This window comes from Betta splendens, chromosome 21 (assembly GCF_900634795.4).
Source record: "Betta splendens chromosome 21, fBetSpl5.4, whole genome shotgun sequence".
In the NCBI taxonomy this organism is placed as follows: Eukaryota; Metazoa; Chordata; class Actinopteri; order Anabantiformes; family Osphronemidae; genus Betta; species Betta splendens.
Genome location: NC_040899.1, coordinates 6874936 through 6899881, shown reverse-complemented (window position 1 = coordinate 6899881; position 24946 = coordinate 6874936). Strand labels below are relative to the sequence as shown.

General features: G+C 47.9%; 1 protein-coding gene across 7 annotated transcripts in view; it reads left to right on the top strand.

The window, feature by feature from the left end:
• The window catches only part of myo16 (myosin XVI), a 50379-nt gene extending 29261 nt beyond the window's left edge, over positions 1–21118 (top strand). For 2 of the 7 annotated variants that reach the window (XM_055504957.1, XM_029136013.3), the window contains exons 22-34: positions 1162–1314; positions 1456–1656; positions 2259–2334; positions 3166–3359; positions 4128–4208; positions 5152–5357; positions 8573–8675; positions 9310–9406; positions 9485–9758; positions 9933–10312; positions 10408–11634; positions 13823–13975; positions 14149–14627. In XM_055504957.1, coding sequence (XP_055360932.1) covers positions 1162–1314; positions 1456–1656; positions 2259–2334; positions 3166–3359; positions 4128–4208; positions 5152–5357; positions 8573–8675; positions 9310–9406; positions 9485–9758; positions 9933–10312; positions 10408–11634; positions 13823–13975; positions 14149–14489 — 3486 coding nt within the window. In that variant the 3' untranslated portion in view covers positions 14490–14627. The other 5 variants (XR_003784127.3, XM_029136016.3, XM_029136015.3 and 2 more) reach the window with 5 other exon arrangements.
• Positions 21119–24946: the final 3828 nt, after the last annotated feature.

Below are 24946 nucleotides of genomic sequence, written 5' to 3'. Positions count from 1 at the left end.
GGGTTAGGGGGGGTAAGGGCTTAGTGATGCCTAATGTCAATGAACTTCCTCGTGGAGAGGGTTTGCTGGGGGTGTCTTAGGGTGTAATTCATAGTTCTCAAGAGGCTAAGTGCTAATTCTCCTGTTAGAGCTACCAGCTGTCACCCAGCATTGTGTTTAGACCAGGGTGCGTGTTTGTCTGTGTGTGTGTGTGTGTGTGTGTGTGTGTGGCATTTATATGGCACTGGTCTTACTGGTGAAGTCACGTTATCTTTATAGATCAGGTGACGGAAAGTGGTAAAATAGATAAAGAACCTACAGCTGACTGTGCAAGTAGAAATAAAGCCAGCTCCACTTCTTTTCCTCTCACATCTTCTTCTTCTGTTGCAAACGCTGCTTCTTGCAGCAGATGTGGGAAACAAGCGGCGAGCGAAGCCTCACACTCAGGCGTGTTTGTACACAAGCGCGTGCGCAGACACGCTCGCCATTAGTGCTTGTTAATTAGAGCTGTGTTTGTCAGGGGCGCCATGTATGTGCTCAGCACTTTGCTAATGAGCTAACTCAATCAACCACCTGCTGGGACTAAGCCTTTAATTTAGTACAGCGATAATTTAGTAGTAGGAAGACGAGACGGGCTCAGATCAAAGAAGAACGGGGCCTCAGTCAACCATGTGAAGCAAGATATTAATCATATTCACTTCAAACGGGCGCCCACACCAGCTGATGTAAACATTTTGTTTATGTTTTCCACATTCACTGATAATTAAAGTACATTTAATCTGTTACTGGAAACATTTACCTACAGGCTAAAAACATGCATCTTTATTTAAACAAATTTTTAGTCTGTTAGTCTTTGAGCAGCAGGCAGACCTTCCTTCAGCTCGCTTCCACTGTGGAAATGGGTCGACCGTTGGATTAGGAAGAGTTAATGCAGCTTTATATTGTATTGGATTGCCAATCTACCTTAAAGGGAAATTTCCACTGCTGCCTCCTCCATGTCGGTGAGATTTCCCAGAAGCAGCTGTGCCAAATTAGTTGTCTTTTCATGTATGTCCTACCGATTTCCCCTATGGCTCCACAAGGCATTATGTTCATACATTTTCATTCAGCGGCATGTCTCTGAAAACGTCACGGCGGTCACCGAAGTGTGTGTTTATAGGCTTCTGTGTATGTGCTCTCCAGCTGTGCGTGAACATGGCCAATGAGCGGCTCAGGCACCACGTCTCTGAGGTGCTGTTCCAGCAGGAGCAGGCTGAGTGTCTGCTGGAGGGCATTCCCATGGAGACCCCCCATTCCCCTGGGAACCAGCCTGCCCTTCTGGACCTTTTTTTTCAGGTACTGTTGGTTTCTATCATGATGTAAAGCTCTCAGCCTTTTCTCATTATTTGAATAATTGGAGATAAACCAGGAAACTATTTCACCCCAGATCATTTTTTTTTTAATCTCTGACTCATCTCGTCTTTGTTTCGTCCCCAGAAGCCTCACGGCCTCCTCTGTGTGCTGGATGAGGAAAGCCAGAGTCTGCGGCCAGTAGAACAGACCCTGTACAAGAGGCTGTCGGCCCAGCTGGACTCCAATCCAACACATGGCCTCTCTCTCACCACCAAGGATGGCAATGGAAACCCCCCCCCCAAAGACCAGGGCCCGGCCTTCACTGTCAGCCATTACGCCGGGCAGGTCTGTAATACATTTATATTTATATAGATGAGGCTGGAGGCCTTTCACTTTGGACAATTTGCTTATTAACACACACGCTTGAAAAAACAGACACTGATGGTTGTTAGTGCCTGGTACCTCGATGATACTATAATAAGTTTACAATAAGCAAAATGCCATTTAAGTGCAATAATGGAGACACTTGATGAAATGCAGTGTATTATGTTCCAGAGAGATTCATTATGTTGCTTCTATTGCACGTTTATTGCTTCTATAAATCATTCTTCAGCTCTATACAAACTGTGAAGTATATACTGTATCACTGCTGTGGCAAAAGTAAGAAAAAGAAAACTTTAATAAGGCAAAGTGTTTGTTTATTGAGAAATGATGCAGTGTCTGTTCTGTGCAGGCAGCGTCTCGGGCTTTTTGGTCGAGCTTTCATGCACACTGGGCATTTAGGTTCGTGCTTTTGAAAGCAGATTTATTGTGTGAAGGGCCAAGAGGTGTGTGCTAAGCCTGGGTGAAAGCCAAGGTCTTGGTCAAAGCCTTGAACACACAGAGCAAATGTGTTGAATAAGTATTTGCTGTACGTAAATGAGCAGCGTGATGTGTTTTTCCACCAGGTTTCCTATGACCTCACAGGAGCCCTCACAAGAAACAGAGACGTCTTTCCACAGAACCTCCTGTTCACAATGAAGTGTAAGTAGCCAATCAATAACACATATGGGCCCATTGTTGGCGTCCGAGTGCGTCCGATCACAAAGATGCACTCTTGTCTAAAATGCCAGCGCACACAACCGGCCTTTGTTGGAGTGTGATTTTGTTTTTATGTGCATTTCATCTCATCTGCAGCAGACAGCGTCTGTGCGTATATTGTCTACAGACGCTGCCAGATGCAGAGTGTTGTGGTTCGCGCGACACAGGCAGTGATTGTGTGAGTGCCAGGCCGGCCCTGCGTCCAGCGGCCTAATTGCTATAATTTACATGATGAGGCTAATCTTCTAAAAGCTAGCCCTTCACTCACACTTGGCCGTTATCCCTTCGTCTGCCTGAGTTGATGCTCGGCTCCGCACGCGTGTGCTTGATTCCTACGGGTGTCCTCCCGTCCCTTCAAGGTTTAAACCCAGATTCAGGCTGTGGTGATGCTTTAAGTGAAAACTCAGGTCCCTTCAGAGCTTAAGTCCTTATATTAGTTCATATTTTGCAGCACGCCTACCTGTGATCCTCCCTGCTCCCTCACCCTTTGAGGTCACGCCCACGTTTACGCACACGTCCCCTGCCTTTGTGAATGGGCTCATTGTTGCAGTAAACCGCTCCACGTGTTGTCGAGTGGCACGCTCCACCCCCTCTTGTTGCCGAACCGATTGTTTACACGCGGCCCAACTTTGTGTGCCTGTTTCTTTTGTTCTTTCTCTCTGTCCATCCCACCTCTCCTTATTATCCTCCACCCACCTATTTCCACCAATGCTATTGCCCCTTTTCACTCCTGCTTTCTTCCCCCCCTGCGCCTGTTTGTTTTGTGCCCGGCAGCCACCGAGAGTGTGTTACTGCAGCAGCTCTTCCAGTCCAAGCTGACTCAGACTGGTTCACTGGTGCCAGCTGCCCAGGGCCGCGCAGGACTCCGGGGGCCTAAAGCCGCCTTGCTGCTTCACAGGATGCCATCAGCCGTTGTCAGTGACAGCCCTGTGCCCCAAAAGGCCCGGCGGTATCACGACCTTCCCAAGGTACAGTAAACTCACAGTATGATGAGTCTGCAGTGTGTTGCTGCACTGTACCTGTAGCTCCTGCCCATCCAACCACTCATACTTAAGCCCATTAAATATATGTTCCAGTTTAATATGTTTTCATTATTAAACCAGAGGATTTGAGTCTGATTTGAGTCCTAATCAGTCAGAAGCTGTTTGTTTAAACTGAGAACTGACTTCTGTGCAGATGGATGGAAAAAATCTATTTTTGGAAATAAACAACAGTCTAATTTAAGTTGCTTCCCACCGCTGTGCCATGCGCAAACCTTTGGGAGCTGGATTTCTTTGTATGGCCCTGTGCAGCGCACAGCAAACACATAGAAGCTCTGCCATAAAACCAGAAAGACACAAATCACACACCTGGTGAACGCATCTTCCTGTAGCTTATGCTCCTTTTCCACTTGATCCGCTCTATGGTTCGGGGACGCTCACTGGCTGTTTAACCTCCTGGGGTCCTGCTGCCATGTCTGTGGCTCATTAGCCATCGAGCAAAGTCTTACATAAGACCTGTTTAACCCCCTGATCTGTCCCAACAGAAGCATTAGGTAATATTGCAGCACAGATCACACATTTGCCTCAGGAGGCTTTATACAACACAAAAGTGAGGGTGTCTGTTCTTAGACCATAACATTTGATAAGAAAAAGCCTGTGTGTAGAATAAAAACAGATTTATTGCAGAAACAACCAAGACGGGATTGTAAACTTATACAGTAACACGTTGTGTTGTCTCCTTTCTTTAATTGTCAGATCTTGAAGAAGAAAGGGTCGAGCTCGATCCTCCAATGGCTGGAACGCTGTGGGCCCGTCACAGTGGGTGTCCAGCTGAGGGTAAGAACCTTTTCCATTCTATACTAGTGGAAATATCCACACATGACAGAGCTGGTACGTGCTGTGGACGTTGTCTGCATGTGCTGTGGAGATTTCCAGTCCCCATAACACTGACCTACATTCTCACACAAAACAGTCTTTGACTCATTCCTTAACTGTATACAGTAAAGTAAGCATAATATTCAGTGAGAGCAGAGCCGCTCGGCGTCTGCTGCTGATGCAAGGAGGCTGAAATGTGCTCAGAGAAGCAGTACCTTCGGTGTGAATGAAGCCAGTGTGTTGCACAATCAGAGTTGTGGGCTTGTGGTTGACGGATCCCTTGGGGAATGGCAGGGAAGGAGAGAGTGGGCTGAGAAGCGATGCTGTACCAAGCCAAACATGAAGCTCTCCACATGAATGAATGGACAATGAACAACAGCCACTGTGTAGCGCGTGTGCGCCCCTTTGTGCGCGCGCGCGTGCGTCGAGCGCCGACGTTTGAATGCGGGCAGTGACGCTCGAAGCCGAGGGGCGAGGTGCTCGGCGCGGAACCTGAGGGCATGGAGAGCGCCGACTGACGTCAGCGGGAGGAGGGCTGAGAAAACAGATGCGAGTGTTTACGTGCACGGCCATGTGTGCGTCTGTGTGGACTTGGACGCGGCGTCAGTGAGTTTTAAGAAAAGCTCGCTCACACTGGAGCCACAATCGCTCTCTCTCTCTCTCTCTTTTTTTTTTTTTAATGCGCCAGAGGAGAAACACACCCACAAAAATGAGACCACTTTGTCACAAGCACCACATGATCTCACTGTGACTGTGACACGGCTACACATCTGCAGCAGGAGCCACAAAGCACCGCTCACTGTACTGTACATCATCATCAGAGTTTTTAAACTCCAGTAGCACAACACACAGTGTTCCTCGAGCCGCTTCACTGTAAATGCATCCAGTCTTTTTCCTTTGTTAGAACTCCATGTCAGAGGTGATCAGCAAGCTGCAGGCTTGTACCCCCCACTTCGTGGAGTGCGTCCGGCCCAACGCCGGCGCTCAGCCGGACGCGTTCGACAGCTTCCACGTCTCTACCCAGCTGCAGTACATTGGGGTACTTGAGATGGTGCGTGTGGTCCGGTACGGATACCCCGTCCGCCTGTCGTTCCCCGGCTTCCTCAGCAGGTCAGTGCCGCCGCATGTACTGCCTCTAAAGTTCCTCCTCTGTCTGCCTTCTTCAAACAAAGCAACATTTGTCTGCCTCCTCATCCATTTGTCACACCGATTTCCCAAGGCCCCGGTGGGTCACCGTGATCTTTCCGTTCTCGTACGACACAGTGAACAGGTCACAGCGAGCTGAAAGTCTGACAGCGCCTGCTTTCTTTATCAGCATCTGAATGCAGCGATACTGTACCGGTTCATAAACCCTATTAGAAAGTCACAGCAACCTTTAATGATAGAAGGACAGGTTAACATCGAAAGGCTTATTGAGAACTCCCATTGATGGGAGTCCACTGATGAATATCACATTTCCTGTGTCAGCCTGACACCGTGCATGGGGTCGCTATGTCCCACGTTTAAATGTGAGTCATTACAGTCTCCATCACCTCGCTTCTGTGCTCCTGGGGTTCCCTGTGTCCATGTGCTCCTGATGATCCACTTCTGGCTCTGGCTTACTTTCTGTTCCTTACATGTTGTGCTCTACTAGTGGGCGCAGCCTCCAGGAGGCCCTGCTTCAAATCCTGTGGTGACTGGATAGATACAATCTGCATCGTGCCGTTTGTTGAATGTACCCTATAAAAAGGAATTGGTCAAGTTGAGAGATTCCAGATGAGGGTTTTTTTTGTCCTTGTCTGAGAATGTGTGTAGTCAATGTCACATATATTTAGGCAGCCACATGCCGGATGTTAATCTACGGTATGTGTTAGCAATGTGTGACTAGTAGATAGAGTATCACAAGAGGCAACTGGTTTCCAAAAAAGGGAAACTAAACTATGACTGGGCTGCGTATAAACCAGTGTGTGTGACATCAGTGGACTAGTGAAATGCACCGTTTTACTGCTAGGATGCCATTACCATGCAGACGTGTTTAGTACTTTGTGAAAATCTACTACATTTTTTTGCAAGATGTTTTCATCTGCTCTTCTCTCCTCAGAGGTTAATTTTAATTAAACGCTCTCCAGAGTGATCGCCAAAGACAACACGGGGTGACTGAGCACTCCAGTGGTATTATATATGCGGGACAGTAATGTATGAGGCTACATTCACAAAAAAGGAGCCTGCTGCGACCCGCAGGTGGACGCATTATCCCCACCGTGAGAGAGAGCGCGTTTGATTTATTCCTCCATCGCAGGTGTTTGCGGTGCGGAGGGAGATGCTCAGAGGTGGCCGGGTCCTGTAGCAGAGAGGAGGCCTCTCGATAGGCTGCACTGCCTCCAACAAAGGAGAGCAAGCAAGCGTCTGGAGTCGCACGGATGAACTGGCCTCCACTCCTACATTTGTCAATCTGGTTTCAAATCAATATTATGTTTTAATCAATGATACATTACTTCCCAGCGCTGGTCTGTGTGCACTGAGGGAATGTGTTTATGTTTTTCAGTTCATACAAATGGGCCTTTTGTGCGTGTCTTTTGTCTCTGTCCTGCTGTTTATGCATTAACACCATGCTTAATTTGAGTGGCCGCCACTCACAGCACAGAGATACTAGACAACCCAGCCCTTCTGCCATTCAAATATCTCTGCAGCACTGGGTTCAGCGCAGAAGGAGCACATGAATGAACACTGGCTGCAGAGCGGGGGTGGACTGAACCGCTGTCCTCACAGAAGTCGCTCTCACTCCATTCTCCTTCTCGTCTCTCGTGTTTTTTTGCTCTTAACCACCATTTTCTATTTCCTCGCAGGCCCAGAGATCCCTCATTGTTTCTTTTTATTTCTTTGGTGTTTCTCCAGCGATTGCTTTTGAGGCTGCTACAGTAAATGTACAGTAGGTTCAAAGAGAAACTCACCAACATGTGCAAGTAAATACACACTGGAACCATTGAGGCCAGTTAATGCAGTCATAAATTCATGACGTGAATTACATTAACAGAGTAAACAGAGTGATTTATGCAGAAATCACTAGTGTTGCTTTTATTTGCCTTCTATGATGCACTGTGTTCTCTGCCAGTGTGTAAGGTCATATAGGACTTGGTTGGTTGGTTACATGTGCTGCTGTCTACTGTACACTCATAGAAACTGGATGAGAAAGTGATGTGACGGATCCTAAATGAAGCTCTTAAGCACAGAGGTCATATTTCTTTATGGCTGGCTGCGAGCGGCTCCCCATTACGCTCAACTGATGGGTAAACAATTCATTATCTACACAACAGCAGCACTGACCACTATGATGAGTGTCCATTACTAAAAACGCCCCGTGTTCTTTGAGAACGTGTCAGCTGGATGGGAGCTGTTGACTTCTTCTTTGCTTTACCTTGGAGACGCTAATTGCTTATTGCCACTGATGGTCTTTGGGTCAAAGAGGACAATGCCCCGTAATGTCTCCATTTAAAGCCTTACCAAAGGAGATGTCTCAGTGTTTTAGTCCACATTAGGCCCTCCTGGGTCTTGTAAAAGCTGCGACTATGTATGGTTTTCATATCCTCATAGGGGAGGTCATGGGTTTTACGAGTTCATTGTGTTTTACAGGCCCAGGGGGACAGTGTGTGCTGTCTGCAGCACTGGTATTATCATACATGGGGAGGGTTAGGGAAAGTTCAAACAGACCTCACCGCTGCAAATCAAACACATCCCACATTTGTGTGCACTTGCTAACTCACTGCTGACAACACAGGCGTTTTATGCCACCAACCATCTACTTGTTATTTCTGCCCCATCAGACGAGTGACGTCATGGAGTGGCTCTGTCTCTCATCAATAACACACGCACTCAGTGACCAAGTGCTCTGAGCAGCTGTTAGGAAGTTTACGGTTTTTGTGTATAGACATTATCATTTACCATCTTATAGCATCCTGTGATTACTGTGATCGTAGCTTTTGACTTTGTTAAGCTTTATTCTTATTTTGATGAAACCCTTTATGAAATCCACTAGATGAATAAAGTCAGGTCAGAGTAAACAGCTATACGTTCTCTCTCTGAGCACGCGTTCCCTCTCTCCCCCACAACCTCAGGCACAAACAAACCACTGTCTCTGTCCAGCTGACAGTTCATAGCAACCGTTGCCCAGGGCCAATAGGAACAGATGCTGTTTGGCTGCTCTGCCGTACGACCTCCCTGACCTGTGAACCCATTGTTTCTGAAAAGAGGCGGTGTCACTTTGTCTTGTGAATATTTAAAAATGCTGCTCTTCGAGATGCTTCGTCGCTGCATTTCTCATTGTTTTTGTTTCTCTTCGTGCGCCTCAGGTATAAAGACCTCGTGGTCCCGATGCTGGGAGACAAGAAGAAGTTGTCTGCAGAGGAGCGGTGCCGCTCCGTGCTGCAACAGTCCAAACTCCAGGGATGGCAGGTGTGTGTGTGTGTGTGTGTGTGCTGTGTCTTTTTCTGTCTCCATCAATAACAAAAGATTTGCCAAATGCCTTAATCCCTGACCCTCTAACTGAAAGATCCCATGGAATCTTTGACAGCTCGTTCCAGCTGTCCCATCTCATCATAATTCTGCTCACACACATCTGCCCCCCCCCCTTTTTCTCTCTCTGTCTGCTAGACTGCTGTTGTGTCTGCGTGAGTGACCCCACAGGTCACATGAGCTCCTGCCTCACACACGCAAACAACAATGCCGCGCCGGCGCCTTCCCATGCACCCCTGTTTTACGCAGCCACATAAGACCTACAATTAGCATGTGTTGGAATGAATAGTGGCCATGGACATATGTTAGCCCCACAATCCTGAGCACCTGGTATTGAATGACCTTTCTCACCCCTCGAGTTCAGGAAGCAAATGTAGTGTCAACATGTACGCCTACGCCCTGCCCACGCTCCACACCCACCCATTATTACACATCACTACTCCTCTATCTGTCCAATAAACAACTCACACGCTTGTGGGACCACTAGCAAAACTGCCGGCTGCTTCCTTTGGCTGATGATGAGGCCGGTGTCCTGTGTGGCATGATTCTGATCACAACATGTCTTCTGGTGCAGATGGGCAGCAGCAAAGTGTTCCTCCGATACTGGCAGGCAGAGCAGCTCACCGACCGCTGTTACCAGCACCGCAGGAAGATCATCACCTGTCAGAAAGGTAACACCCTGAACGGCTGAGTAGCAGCTGCTGGAGATGCTAGTGACGTCGGTGACGCGTGTGCCGCTTGGGTTCTAGTGGCGCGCGGCTGGCTGGCCCGGCGGAGCGTCCGCCGCACGCTGTCGGCGCGGCGGGCGGAGGAAGGCGGCGTGCAGCGCTTCCTGCAGGGGGCCGAGGACATGGGGCTGCGGACCTACGATCAGCTGGTCCTTCAGAATGCGTCCGACATTGCGCGGGAGAGCGACCGCCTGCGCTGCCATGGCAACAGCCTCGTCCACGCCGCTGGTTGCAGCCCACCCCTTGGAGAGAGGCCTGAGCCGGTGGGCAAAGAGGAGGATCAGCCTGTGAGACGGTAAAGCTGCAAACTGTGCAACTCTGCATCACCTGGTTCTGATATAAAATGCATTAACTATTGCTAATAATTATTAATCATGAGCTGCTGTACTGAGGCATCCTTTATATCAGACCCTTTGCTACTTAACGGCTGCTTTTACATGAATTCTATACTTCTTGTACCCGTTCACAGGGCCGTGGAGAAAAGTGGGAAGCTTCACGAGGGCCCTGTCAGCGGCGGCAGTCGAATTATTCGCCACTTTCGATCCAGCTCAGTTCCTGCTCCCCTTGCCGTGGAGAATGTCCACTCTTCAGCCAGTCCACCCATCAAACCGGCGCCGCCATACGCAGTTCATGCCAACGACGACAGTGCAGGATGGGGCGGCCTCTCCTCACCTCGGAAGCAACCGCCCCCCAAACCAAAAAGGGACCCCAACACTCGCCTGAGTGCGTCTTATGAAGCAGTTAGTGCCGGCCTGGTGATGGCAGCTAAGGAGAGCCCCACTCCAGAGGGCTGCGGGTCTCCAGCTGGAAGCCCCCCGAAGTCCCAGTTATCCCCAACAGACCCTGCAGGTACTTTCCCCCTATTTCTTTGACTAGATCAGATCAGATGGTTGTTCTTGTGCCCCCGTTCTAATGCCTTATGCTTTGACATAATTTTTCCTCAGCCTTGTCCAAGCCCCGCCCCCACAGTGATGACTACACAACCATGAGGAAGGTGCCACCCCCCAAACCTAAGCGCAGTCCCAACACCAAGCTGACAGGCTCATATGAGGAGATCAATGCTGTTGCTCCCCAGCTCCACCAGCTGCGCCCCGCGGACGTAAAACTGGCCCTGCTGTCCCGTGCCGGAGGCTTTGGAGGCTTTGGCGGTTTGATGCAGAGAGCAGCCTCCATCGACGGCCCGCAAGGGGTGGCGCTGAGTCTGTTCCAAGGCCACGATGAGGATGTTTACATAGAGATGGTGGGCTCTCAGCCACGGGCTCGAAGCCTCCAGGAGCCCCCCGATAGCCCGGAGCAGGCTGACTCCGAAGCCGTCTATGAGGAAATGAAATATTTCCCCTCAGAAGATGGTGGCGCTGCTTCAGTTACCAAGACGACCAAACTGGAGGGCTTAGGCCTTGGTTTGGTGGGGCTAGGCTCGTCGCCTCCTCAGGGTGGGGAGGCCAAACGGATGCCATGTGCCGTGGACGCTGCCCACTCGCAGACCACATCCGGCAGTGCTCCTCTGAAACACCAGCCTGGTAAAGATGGAAACTGTGACATCCCTGCTCCCTTTCCCAACCTGCTCCCCCACCGTCCACCTCTGCTAGTGTTTCCGCCCTCCCCCGTCACTTGCTCTCCTGCTTCAGATGAGTCGCCTCTCACCCCTCTAGAGGTAAAGAAGCTTCCGGTGTTTGAGACAAACCTGAACTACGCTACTGGCCCAGACAGCCCTCTGTCTCCACAGTACGCCCGCCAAAGGGCCGACTCCTCCCCCAGCCTCACCGTCCTCATGCCAGAGAAGAAGTCCACGCCGCCACTCACCCCTCCGCCCATGCCTCCTCCCCCCAGTGCCCCCCCTCCTCCATACAGACCCCCCTCACACTTCACCTTCCCGCCCGAGGCCACCTTCCTGGCTTTAACGCGAGCGGCGTCAGTCACAGGGGGTTCAGATTCGCCCAAACCCTCCTCACAGAGGGCAGGTGGGGATCCACTGGGGAAGCCGCCTCCCTACTCCCCAGTGAAGACGACCCGCCCTGAGCCTCGGAGAGCACACTCGTGCTCGTCCTCCCCCCTGCTGTTCAACCCAGCCAACGGCAGACCTCTGACTAGCCCCCTTGATGAACTTAACACTCTGTTCAGCTCTGGAAGAAGCTTGCTCAGGAAGTCTGGCCGCAAGATGAGAGATGGAGGTCAGTCGGTGACACTCATACACTGAGACCAGAAAAGAGAAAGTCACATGTCGAGCCCTACCATAGAATAAAGTAGCAGTATAACCTCCAATTATCATTATTTGTATGTGGATTCACGGGTGAATGGTCCACTTGACGTAGCAGCATGAAGCTGAGGCCCAGTCATGTCATAGGTTCACACATGTCAACCTGTTGGTGTGAAGGTATGAGTGTGAGGGAAATGGAACCAGCGTTCGCTCTTTCAGTCAGTCCATCACTGAGTGAGGCCCCATGTGTGTAGGGATGCTTGTGTATACATATATAGCTCTGTATGTGTTCTGTCAGCTGTGATGAGTTCAGGTCCTAGTCTGCCCTGTGCCAGGTCTTTTATTTGGTACTGGATGATTACCTCCCGTACAACAGGAGGAGCACAGAGCCCCCGGTGAGTAATGACCCCTGTTTTTGGGTGTGGGTGTAGGCCTGCGAACTCTGTGTTTAAGTGGTAGGGAGTTGAGGTTCACCAGCACCCAAGAGGCTTTCTCATTAATCAATCCCCATTCTCTACATTTAGAAACATCAATTTAGGTGTTGTAGCTTGCCAAACTCTTTGGCCCAGTTGAGGCAGCCCATTTGTTACAGTCCCCGGTGCAGCGCCCCTTGGCTGCTGCAGCTGCCTTCTAACATGTTAGCTAATGAGCTAGTTACTGTAGGACCCTTGGCGTCAGACGGGAGCAGGCGCTTGATCTTGCCGCGTTGTTCCTGCAAAACGCATCCCGGTGTCAATGATGCAAATGTTGACCTTTGCAGAAACGGGACAAACATATTTGTTAGGTGTTGTTAATGAAATGGGTCAGCGTGGGTTGGCTCGTTTCAGACTCACGCAGCGCTTTCTCCGCGCTGTCATTGTGATTGCGGAGGCTGCGCTGATTTTGAGAAATTACAGAATTTTCCCACGAGGCAGAATATGCATCGTTCCAATGTGTTTCAGCGGAGGCCCTGCTACCTCAAGGTGTATTAGCTGTGGCTAAGTTAATAATACATGAGCAGCAGAATGATGAGGATGGGCATCAAATATTTAGCAGCTCACTCATGTTCTATTGAAGTCAATGTGACAGCTCAGAAGGTGCAAACTAAACATTCTGGCTTTTTGCAAATGAATACTCATTATATCATGCTCTTCTCTTGAATTGGACATATATAGCAGTGAGGTGCAGGAGACATGAAGCTGCGCTCCTTATATGAGACGGTATGAGAGCAATGCACACTCTGACACATACGCCTCATGTGACGTCTTGCACTTGACTCTTCATCAGCTCCCGGACTTGTGCAGGAAAAAGCGCTGGCGTCATGGAAGCAGTGTATGTGACACAGGCCGGGCCTGGCGCTCTCAGCTCTGCTGTTATTTTGAGCGGGCAGAGCGCGGCGGCGCGCTGATCTAAGCGGAGGGATGCCGCGGGGCTTAACGGGACGCTCCACTTCCGTTCCCGCTCGGCCGTTAATGGCCCCGCCGGATACCTGACCCTGTGGGAGTGACCGGGGGTCACAGTTGCTGTCGCAGACATCCCTGTGAGGAGCAGCTGCCTCCCTCCGCTCCTCCAGCCTGTCCTCGTCCTCCGGGTATGAGACGGCCACAGGAATGCAAAGGGGTCCTGGCAGGCTGCAGGAAATGTCACATGTCACAAGACACGTTGTGTCTCAGCCGCAGCATCCAAAATTGCCAAAAGTGAATAAAGGTCCAGTTGTTTTGCACTATTCTCTTTATTACAAATGTACGTACTCACTGTGACTGCTGCCTTCCCTCTCATAAACCTCCCTGCACACTCTTCCTCCTCCTCTTGCCTTTTGACTCCAAAAGCTCACCTACACCTCGGGACCATATTTAGGCATTTTGTGATCATGGGGGAGCCAGAAGCCACATTCTTCCCCTTCATATTCTCATATACAAATGTAACCATAGCCTCTTACTCAGCCGGTGTGTGATACCATGCAAGGCCTCAGAAGCAGCAGCAGGGCAGAGGGAGGTCACGTAGCTTCACCTCCCTGAATGGATGCTGATTTATAATTGGTTGGACGGATAATGGATGAGAGATACAGACATTTAACACACGATTAGCGATTTGATTCCCTGTACTGTGCATCGATGTTATGAAGGATCTGTAATGTATATGACCTGCACTCAAAGGACTGACTCTCCCCTCTGTTCTTCCAGGATTCAATTCTAATATCAATTTGCCAGGGAGGGAGGACTGTGGCTCTGCCCCCACCTCGCCATCCCTGCAGCTACAGGACAGGAACGCCAACAACCAGTCTTCTCACTCTCCCAGTCCCGCCCCCGTAGAAAACGGCAACCAGATATCCAACGGTAGCAGCTCGTTATTGTGCCTTTACTGTCAGAAATAAACATCTGTGAGCTCACATCTGGCTGCTCACATCTGTTACCCAGTGAACTGTCCATTGCTGCTTGTGGAGGCACAGATTCACTTCTACGAGTGACTGGGCTCTGTTCATAACCTGCTTTTGATATTGTGTGTTCAGGATCGCTGGAGGACGAGAGCAACGGCAAGTCCAATTCGTACAGTACAACGTCTCTGCACAGACACATGGACAGTCATCACACTCAGGTAAACACACCAGGATCATCCAGAACCCTACAGCATAAAGATGCTTTAAGTCAGCAAGTGCCATTTATTTTTGTTGGGACGATACTAAAACTGACATCATTTGAAGCACTTCACTCTCCTGACAGTTATCACGTGCTTTACCTCAACAAATCATTTTATTACAACCTGATGAATACAAGCTCTTTAATGACACATCATCCTGTTTCGAGACCTTCTTGCCCTCGTTTCTGGTGTTTGCGTCCACTGTTCCTATGAGCAGAATGTCACATGCGGTTGTTTTTCACACTCGGGTGTATTTTTATCAGAGCACCTCATGTCTTGAAGTGTGAGAATAGCTTGTAAATGTGTGATTCATTCCGATGGTGCGCTGCTCATTTGTTTGTTGTTGTTTTTACACAGAGATAAGAGGAGGTCAAGGCGGAAGTTAGCTTGTTAACCTCCGTTCCGGATGTTTAGGAAGCAACAAAGCAGCAAAACAGAAGTTTGACATTTAATCACAACTCATTAACACGTGTCGTCAGCTTTTATTACCAGACTGATGCTTCGAGGGCAGTCGTTACAGACAGTTTGACTGTTTGGACTCACAGGTTTCCTGGGAGGTTGAAGGTCTCCTACGGCGGCGTCCTCCCTGTAAATGCTCTTCTCTCCTAGAAAGTTGCACCGAAAGGAAACTTTCAGCAGATGGAAAACGATTGAGATTCAGCACAGACTGCATCAGTCAGCGGTGCATGAAGCTCAAGAACGAGCAGAGTACGTAGTGTCCCGTTTTCTGAGCAGCTCAGGACACATCATTCATAAGACACTGCCACAAGAGATGTGAGCGCACGCTCTGTTCCCAATTTACAATGCTCAGGTTGATTACCGTTTGTACTCCTTCCAACTGCTAATGCAGCAGTCCACTGTTCCAAGGTTTTCTGCCAACATATGAACTCCTTTGCTCTGCTCCTGTACCTGAACGCCTCCTGTCTTCACCCTCTCTTTCTTTAATTCTAATGCGCTCGGCCGTTACTCTCTCTCCCTCCTTTATCTTCCAGAGGGGACATCTCAACTTTTCTCCGTTCGGTGCGGGCGCCGCCATCTAAAAGCGTGAGTGGGGGGCTCGCTAGAAGCCCTGTTCACATGTAGGCATGTGGTGAGTGTGTGCCTTGCCTCGCAGCTCTCCACCCAGTGAGTGGGATCATCGTAGCCCTGGAACTCATTTCGGAAGGCTTGTGTAAGGTTAAAGTAATACTCCACCGGCTGCCTAGGCTTCAGTCTAGCATCCTGTGGGCTCAAAAGGTGACTCCCAAGAATTCTTAAATACAAGAACATACGAGAACAATCCTGCAGCCTTGGCCTTAAATGCATTGCACGTATTAAATTTATACAGTAGCATTCAAGTCTTCTGAAAATATGGGTCACTGGTCACGGCTTTTCCAGAACCTCATCTCATCCCTACATGTTCCTTACTGTATTCATTATGATTTAAACACTGATCTGGAGTCAGATGAGTAATCTGCCCTCTATCAACTGACCCTAGAATCAGTGACCCTGCTGCTCTTTCCCCTCTTGTTTGTGTTTATTATTTCTTGAGGGTAACTGCACCTGAACCTTGTCCTTAGATAAGATGCTAGTTGTGTGCTTCAGGAAATCTAAATCTAATCCAGTTTTTTATTGTTTCTTAATTATCTGCTGAGATTTTATTCAGTTTAAACCGTGATGCTTTACGTCTGACCAAGAGCTGTTTCCTACTCGTCATTCCAGCTCTTCTGTGGCCTTTTTCGCTTCATGCAAACCCACCGTTGTCATCAACGACAACATGAAGGGATTTGCTTCCTTTCCATGCTAATTTGGTGATTTGTCTGGAACAGGTTCATTATTGTGAGTTCATTAAAGAGATGGGAACAAGTTAGTGACCCAGAATACCTTTCAATTAGTTGCATTCCAAGCTGAGTTTATGCAGGATTTGCACATCTGATGGGACGAATTAAAAGGAACGGCTGAAGGAAACAGAGGGGGTGGAAAACTCAGTTAGGAATTAATGGACTGGCTTGTTTTGGTTCCTGTTGCTAATACTCAGCAGCGTTTTATTGAGTGAAAGCGACCGACCGCTAAATGACTGGTTGATACAGAGATGAATAGTCTTTGTGATGACATTTAAAATGGGTGAGGGACTATTTCGTACTGAGATGAACAATATTTAAACAAGGGAACAGATACTTTTTTTCTCCGTACGAGTCTTTTGAATGATAGAGTAAAGTTACTGTGTCAGTTTCACCTGAACTATTCACTGAAATGCAGGTTTCAGTTTAGTAGCATTGTCATTGACCACCAGTCTTTTAGTTTTACCTTCTGTTCACCCATTTGGATAAATAGAATGTTTTTGTATTCATAGATATTATAAACACCCCCCACATCATCCAGTCCCCTTACGGTAAGGTCATGACTACATTTTCAGAGTGCTACCGTGACTCAAGGTTGAAAAGTAATAGCGCTGTCTTTATTCAGAAAGTGTTTTATTTTGGCTGCTTCGTGAAATTGGTGCAGGGACTCGAAGTGAGCAGGTGTTTAGAAAGAAAATAACCGTGACCTAAAAATGCAGGGGCAGCGTTAGTGGGGGAGTTGTTGTTACTGCTAAGTAAAAAAAAACGGCTTCCAGGAAGTCCAGTTGGAGACGCACATTCATGAGTCACAAGCTTATCGGACTTTAAGCGCTGCTAACCTTGCGTGTGTTTTGCTGGTCGGTGCAGCGCTGGGCCTGGATTGGATAAACCAAAATGGTTTTTCGTTGCTGCGGCGACGGACTGGTCCTGTTCAACTGAACCCTAAAGCTTTGGGATGTCCATCAGACCAGTGTTATTCCACCAGCTCGGTTCAAACACTAATGGATTCCTGCACCAGTTTGAAGAATACAACCATTATAAAGCAATAATGTGGTAATAAGTATGAAATATGTGCATGTCTGTGTGTACAGTACCCCTCCATATAAAATGTGCATTGCAGGAGAACACAGTGTTCCTGCTTTACTACTGTTCCGGTAGCTGGTGTTCCTGGCTGGCGCCAGAGCAGAGAATAGCCTGACAGGGAGGTGTAAATTATGGATTAGGTCAATGAGTGCTATGCTTTGGCAGCCAGTCAATCTGTGCTGTGTGTGCTGTAAATGTGCACACATAGGTGTGTGCTTCAAATATGTGCATGCATGTAACGGCTACACTTATTGTTGTTAGCCATTAACCCAGTCAAACAAAACAAACAGTGATTAATTAGATTAATGCTGAGACTATAAACCCAAATAAACCAGTGTTTACTGGTTGAGTGGGTTTAGCTACAAACAACATTGGAACTCACTCAGACATTTTAAGAAGCCAATAGATATGGATCTCTGGTTGCGGGATGTGTTGTGTTTTTTGTTCCTTAGGCCAGTTACAGTATGATCCGGCCTGGATCACCAGGGTTCACTGTCATTGCAGATAATAGTGACTGAGGGAGATTAAAATTCTTGTCCCATTGATTTACCTGAGTATTGACTGACAAATGACTCATGATGTGTTCTATGAACACTGAAGTACTGTGTGTGTGTGTGTGTGTGTGTGTGTGTGTGTGTGTGTGTGTGTGTGTGTGTGTGCGTGCGTGCGTGCGTGCGTGCGTGCGTGCGTGTGTGTGCGTGTGTGTGTGCGTGCGTGCGTGTGCGTGTGTGTGTGCTTGACTTGACGGTGTGTAACAAGGATCAGCTTATTTGAGGTAATGTATGTGAGTCCCACAGATGGAATGTGGAAGTGGGCTGCCATTAATTTGACCACTTAGCAGGGATTACCCCACGGCTTCCTGCTATAACAGCACTGTCATGGGACGGTTCAGCGTCATAGACGTCTTACATCTCACGTCTCTCATAACGTCTCAGATTAAACAGTTTGTTTGAGAAAATTTTAAATAAGACATCATTGGCTCAGTCATTACTTTATGAGGATGATGGATCCGTTACAGTTGATGTTTACTGTACCTCTAATAGAAACAAGATAGAGGATGATATTTTAAGTCCTTCTGACATGAATATTCATTTAGTTTCTAGTTATTCATGATCTTTTCCTTCTCATACAACCACATCTATTCATCCCACTCCCTCCCTGCATCCTGCAGAAGCCTGACCATGCTGTTCCCCTGCTCTTCATCCTGTCCTGGGCATAAACCTGCTCCGTCTCCGTCTCTGCTCCAGGTGTTCCAGCGGCTGCGTCTGTCCAACGGGGATGACAGCGCCGCGCTGCGGGACCTCCTGCAGTGGCGGCGAGTGCAGTGTGAGGCGCAGGGTGTGTGGAAGCGCGGCGCGGCTCAGCCTCCGTCCCTGCCCCCCACACTGCTGTGGACCAACAGGAAGGCCTCTCCGTGACGGGGGCCGCGCCGCTCAATCACAGCGCCGGCTTTCAAGTCGTCCTCGCTCTCCAGCCGCACTCGCACGCCGATGTTTTTTTTTTTTGTTTTTTTATGCGGACAAAGTCATCTCAGCTCCGAGCCCCAGAGCATGAGCGCATGCCCTTCTACCTTAGGAAGCTACGAAGCTCGACCCCGCTGACAAAAAGAGAAACCGTGAAGGTGCACTTCCTGTGAGGGGCGTGATGTAAAGAGTCAAACCAAGTAGCAGTGTTTGTGCGGTAGGAAGATACGGCCCTTCATTCCTAAACCTGGTGCTACACATACTTGACGAGCCGTCATGTGACCTTCGCGCCTGTGACGGCCTGCGAGTGTTTACGAGTTTTCAGCGCCTCTGAACAGGCTGCGCCGCTTTCAGGTACACAGCTCTCACTTAGCCGCCCGTGTCTGGGCTTTAAGTGCTACTGCCCCGGCAACGGGCGATCAGGGGTCAGGGTAACCTCAGTAATGTCCCAAGGTGCACCTCTCCTCCCCGTTGTTACCACCAACCTTTGAGGAATGAAACCTTATGGCCAAAATGCAAACCGCACTTAACCTTTATGAAGAAGGGCATGAAACAAAGCAGAGGGGTTTTAAACTGTGTGTTAAAGCTCTAGATGACAGGTATATTTTTTCATGTCGTGAACATGAAACTTTGTGCCAAAGTGACATGACTTGTGGAATACGAGTCTAACCCAACAAGCGTAGTTATAAAACACGGATGTACCCAGTAGATCCCATGTATTCAGACATGTACAGACTGACACATGACCAAATCCCAGCTGCTGCAGCGCTTCACTGGTGACTAAACGTACTATTTATACAGAGATTTTAAAAAAAATGCGCTGAAAAGAGGAAGACAAAAGCAGTTACACTTCAGAAGTAGTGACTTGTCTTTTAGTGTCTCATGGACACGCGTGTGGTTCAGGAGACTGTGCCGAGCTCAGGACCTCACGCACAGACCGACACCGTCATCATACGGACGCCCCACCTCCTGCTGTGGTTTCTATTCTCCTTCACCCCGACACACTGAACGACCCCCCAGTCCCCCAACGTCGTCTCCATAATACTGGCTCTACGGGTGTTACCATGGTAACCACAATGTAAATATTCACCAGTGTCATATGTTCTAGCTTCCGCTATGGCAGAAAAGCACAGAGACTGAAATGGAAGGCGAGGACGAGGGAGGCTGAGATCCAAGAATGTCTCGGGTTAGATGCAATGACCGACGTGAAGAGAAGAGGTTTATTTTAAAATGTGAATGTTTTTTTTTCCAGAGTGATTGTCTATGGCTATGAAATTCTTCATACTCTATTTAATAATTGGCTTCGCCCCTCTTGACCCTGTTGTTTTGTTTCTATGATGCAGATGTTTGCATTGTCTCTGGATGTTTTATTGCACAGTGTCTCTGTGGTGTCCTGTCCGTCTGTAATGGACCGGGTGTGTTTCTACAGCCTGCGTGGTCTGTGTAGATGGGTCTGCATCGGAGGAGCCGCTAAGGTGTCGATAGCTGTGATTGATTTCTCATTTCCCACTGATCACGGCAACGCGTCTGATTGATTCAGCCTCACGAATTAGCAGCACTGTCAAAGGCTCCATCTCAGCTGCTTTCAGCGGATCAAGGTGCGCAAATGTTCTAAAGAAACTGTTGTTGGATCAGAACCAGCGAAGCTGCGTTTTGGACTGACTGGATGAATGTGGAAGGGTTTTCTGTTTCACTGCCTGTGTGTGTTTTTAATGATTACTGTCCTCAACAGCGACTCGTGCAGTTCATGTTTTAAAGCAGGTGAATGACAGAAAGGTATTTATTGGCTCCATCACTTCCGCCCCACGCTGTGACTGGGGTTGCATGAGTAGCGCTGCACGGCAAAAGTATGTCAGACATTTTTATGACGGCGCGAATGAGCTGATTCACACAAGGATTTGGACCCATCTGCCATCGAGCACGACAAAGAGGAAACAAGACCAAGCTCGTCAGCTTGAAGCAGAACGTAACGGCTGTTTGAATGCTGTGAAACCACGTTTACTGAAGAAAAGAAGAGTCCAACGTGAAGAACTGCTCCCCGCTGCACTGTGAATCACTGCACTGTCTCATCTGAGCCCTGGTCGTCCGTCTACATCCACCCTTTACCTGGAACGGCCCCCGCACCCACCGCCGCCGTACGAGCCCCCGATGAGGTCGCTCAGTCTGACGGAAGCGACCCGGCTGCCAAACTGCTCCCAGTCATCCTGGTTAGTCAGGAATCTGCTCTGAGATCAGCTCTCTGGTGCTACAGCAGTGCCCCCAGCTTATGCATACATGTCCAGAGAGACACTGCCTTTCATTGTGTTGGTTTTTATTGTATTTTCATTTTGTACATGACATACAGTATATTTTAACCTGTATACATTAGTGTTTGTGGAGAGAAAAAAATATATGTAAGATTTCATAATTATTATGTTCCCAATGTTTTATAAGTACTTTACCTGTACAGCAATAAAGCACAAATGTGTGAATGCTGCTATTGCGTTTTGTGTGTGTGTGTGTGTGTGTGTGTGTGTGTGTGTGTGTGTGTGTGTGTGTGTGTGTGTGTGTGTGTGTGTGTGTGTGTGTGTGTGTGTGTGTGTCATCCTGACTGAGACTTAGAAGTCTCGTATTAATGTTATGGCTTCAGCGGCATGCTAGTTCAGTGCTAATAACGTTTAAAAATAGAAAGAAGTCTCCAGTTGTGGGGGTTAGATCAACTCAATGTAAATTGTGCACATGCATGGGGACGCACAGTACTTACTGGCCTGCTGGGGTTTGCATTACTTTAAATATCTTTTTTGCATGAAGCACAACATCATACACCAACACACTGCCTTGTGCAGAGCATGTTGACTGACTATCGTAGGAGGACAAGTGTTGTCATTTTGCATAAATGTGTGGCTTGTGGTAAACGGCATGAATGTCTTACAGAAGAACAGGTTGAAGCGGTGGAGGCCGGGTGCTACGTGCAACGTCCGACTGAGACGATGGTGGTTAATGAGCGTAATGAGCGTTAAAGGTTCTGGTTTCATTTGATCAGGTCTCTGTCATAAAGCACTGCATGAATTTCTGTTGCCTCCAGTGTATTTGGGTCGAAATACAGACTTAAACATATGTTTAGAAAGTGATAGGGGAACTAATATATATTTTAGAAGTTTGGTGAAGCAGCCCTTTAAGAGCTTTAATATCTGCAGGGCTCAATATAGTGTCAGTGTCAAGTGACATTTCCCAGGATAAAAGCCTGCTTCTCCAGGTATTTATTAACCTGTGGTGGTTTCTGTTCAGAATCAGGTCAAGACAAGCACAAGTCATGTCAGCTGGAACAATTGAACAGTGTCTTCCCACATTAATAATCCGCTATAGTAACTTAAAGGAATGTTTCCCCCGGGCGTTACTCAGAGAAAAGCTTCACCTCGGAGTGTGGGAGTGCGCGTTTGAAGTTTGTGCGTCAGTGTGTATCACTGTAAACAGCTTCTACCAGAGGGTGCTGACTCACACACAGCCAGGTGTGTACGGGACAGCGTGTGCTCCAGGCCCGAAAACAGCGGAGGCATGGCCCAAAAGAACATTCCTTGGGTCATCAAGTTACTGTAACAAGATGGATGGGCATGATTACCGTTCTTCTGTAGCAAGAAGGACAGAGGAGAGTTGTCAACAAGACTTGATTTTTAGATATTTCCTAAAGGTATAAAGAGTTCGTCTGTAGTTTCTGTTGTGGAAATGCCCCTAAAACGGATGGAAAATTGTTCATTTGGGTCTAAAAGTCATGAATCATAATCATAAAAATTAAAACTTGCATAAAGTTCCCCAGCACAATGAACAGATAAATGTCTTCAGGGTTTAATAGACACAGTTCTGCTGTTTTCAGTATTTATGTCTTTCTGTATTTGTTTACAGTTTGAATGTTTTTTTCCACCATGCATTCAAAAGCATTTTACTTGTACAACCTTAAATAAACAGATTAATTAGATTGATTAGGTCACATTGATTAAAAAAAATAATTCTCTGTACAGCTTCTTATACTATTATAACAATCATGATCTGCGTTAACGAAACCATCAGCATTCAGGAGGGTGAGAAAGTGCCGCTGGGAAGTGTTTACTTTAATGGGAGTCACTCTGCTATGAGGAAGCATGATATCACATCACAAGGAAGCTGCCCAGAGCCAATATTAAATATTTATTAATGAACTGATATGAATATGACAAGTGTGACATTATTTGCAGATGACTCAATGTTGTATCAGATAATACAATGAGTGGATGTCTTTATTTCCGTCAAATCCTGCCTGTTGTCATAGTTAGAGTGATGCCGTCTTCTTTGTCATTATGGTTCTGGACGTGATGATGAAGACGCTAACCAGGGTCTTTAAACGGGCCAAATGTCCGGTGAGAATCCTTTTTATCAGCAAAAACCACTGTTACGAAGCTGATATTCAACAGATATTAGACAGTGAATCTCCCACTATGTCAGAATAGTTACATCACATGCGCTCCCACCTGCTGAACACACATCAGCTCTGAGGCCTGTGGGGAGTCTGATGATGTTTTGCCCGTGATTGGTTCTGAAGCTGCATTTCAATGAGCCACGTTTCCTCTGGCTGCCTCCGCCACCGTCTGCAGCCGTTGGTCTGATGCGCTGACGCCAACGAGGCAGTCCCCGGGGCGGCGTGCGCCCGTTTCACCGGCTGCACGTGTTGTGTTTGTTTCTCTGTTTCTTCTGCTTGAAGACTGCAGGTTCAACTCCCTGCCTCCGCCTATGATACGATAGTTTACCTTCAGATCTAGTCCTTCTGATAGTCTGTCAGCTTATAAATGATATTGTCCTAATTTATATATTTATGAGAAAGAGGACAAATTACACAGGAAGAGAAGGCAAATGGTCAAAAACCCATTCAGACTCAAACAAAAAGGCCCGTTCCCCCCAGTCTTCATTTAAGGCGCTGAATGCGGTCATCTCTGCCATTTATCATCTGTTTCCCTTAATTGTCTCCATTGTTCCCTCAGGACTACTTTAGGGAGCAGCTGTACACAGCTGTGAGTGTCTCCGTATATTGCGGCTGTGTGGGGTTTAAGGGTGGTTCGCCCAGACGGACGCTATAAAAGCAGGTGAGGGAAGTGATGGAGATGTCAGCCAGGCTAACCTCCTGATACCGTCGCTGTAATGGCAGCGAGGAATAACAGGGACCTTTCCTTGAACCGAGCGTTTGCTAAACCTGCCCTTAACCCCACATGTCACAGTCGCAGTTTAGCGGCCGGAGGAACATCCAGGCGCAGACGTTCCATCTAGATGGAGTAATATTGAAGCGGAGTCTGCTAGTGGCTTCGAATGCATCGCCAGTGGCTCATTTACCAATTAATTTCATGATTATGTGCACTTTCCCAAATACAGCAGTGAGCAATAATGTACAATTTATTCAAGTGACTCTGGATCAGAGCTTACATTAGTGTGAGTTCTATCAGATCCGCAGTGAAACTAAAGAATTTAATTTCAAGCAGTTGTTCTAATTCTGTAATTATACTAATAATTTATTTTGAAGCTTCCGCGTTACGTATGGAGCATTTCTCATTGCTTCTCATTACTGCGCCTGCATTTAAGTCTTATCCCCGTATCTTGCTCGCGCCCACATAAGATACGAGAACCCAAAGCCGGGAGGCGAGAGGAGACTCTCATTTCTATTGAAATGAGATGTCCTTAATGACGGCAGACAAGAAAAGATTTCCAGATTAAAGGAGGAGAAATGAGCTGAGAAGTGAGCTAATGGGAGGAGCCCTTGGAGTGTCTGACTGGAGCTGATATAATCACATAATGATTGCTGGCTTTTGTTTACCTCTGTTTCAACCCATAAAAATTCAAGCAACCTGAAGCCATTGTTTATGAACTACATGGGTTTTGTACAGAAAAGAAAACGAATGGCAGGACGTGATCTGCAGTAATTGCTTAGAGCTCCTCCATGAGGTGTTTCTGGTGTTTGTGTTCTGCTGGACTGAACACTGCGTTTCCATTAGTGAACTGAACTGGTTTCCTCCAATCAACATTTGCATAAAGAGTCAGCGTCACCTCGTTACGCTGGGTGTTCGCTCAGCGAGGAGGTGGTGGGAGCTGGGGAAGATGGCCACGACAGGAAGAGAGCGTATTGATCACATGTGCCACCTTCGCGCCGTCACCAGAGGCCTAATGACACGCGGGGCTGTTTGTCTTTGTGTCTGTAAATTAGCGTGTGCACTTGAGAGAGAGAGGGAGCAGATGAAAGATGCCGCTCTGTGACATTTCAAAGGCCGTGAGGCTCAGAGGTAAACATGGTTCCCACCTCCATCGATTG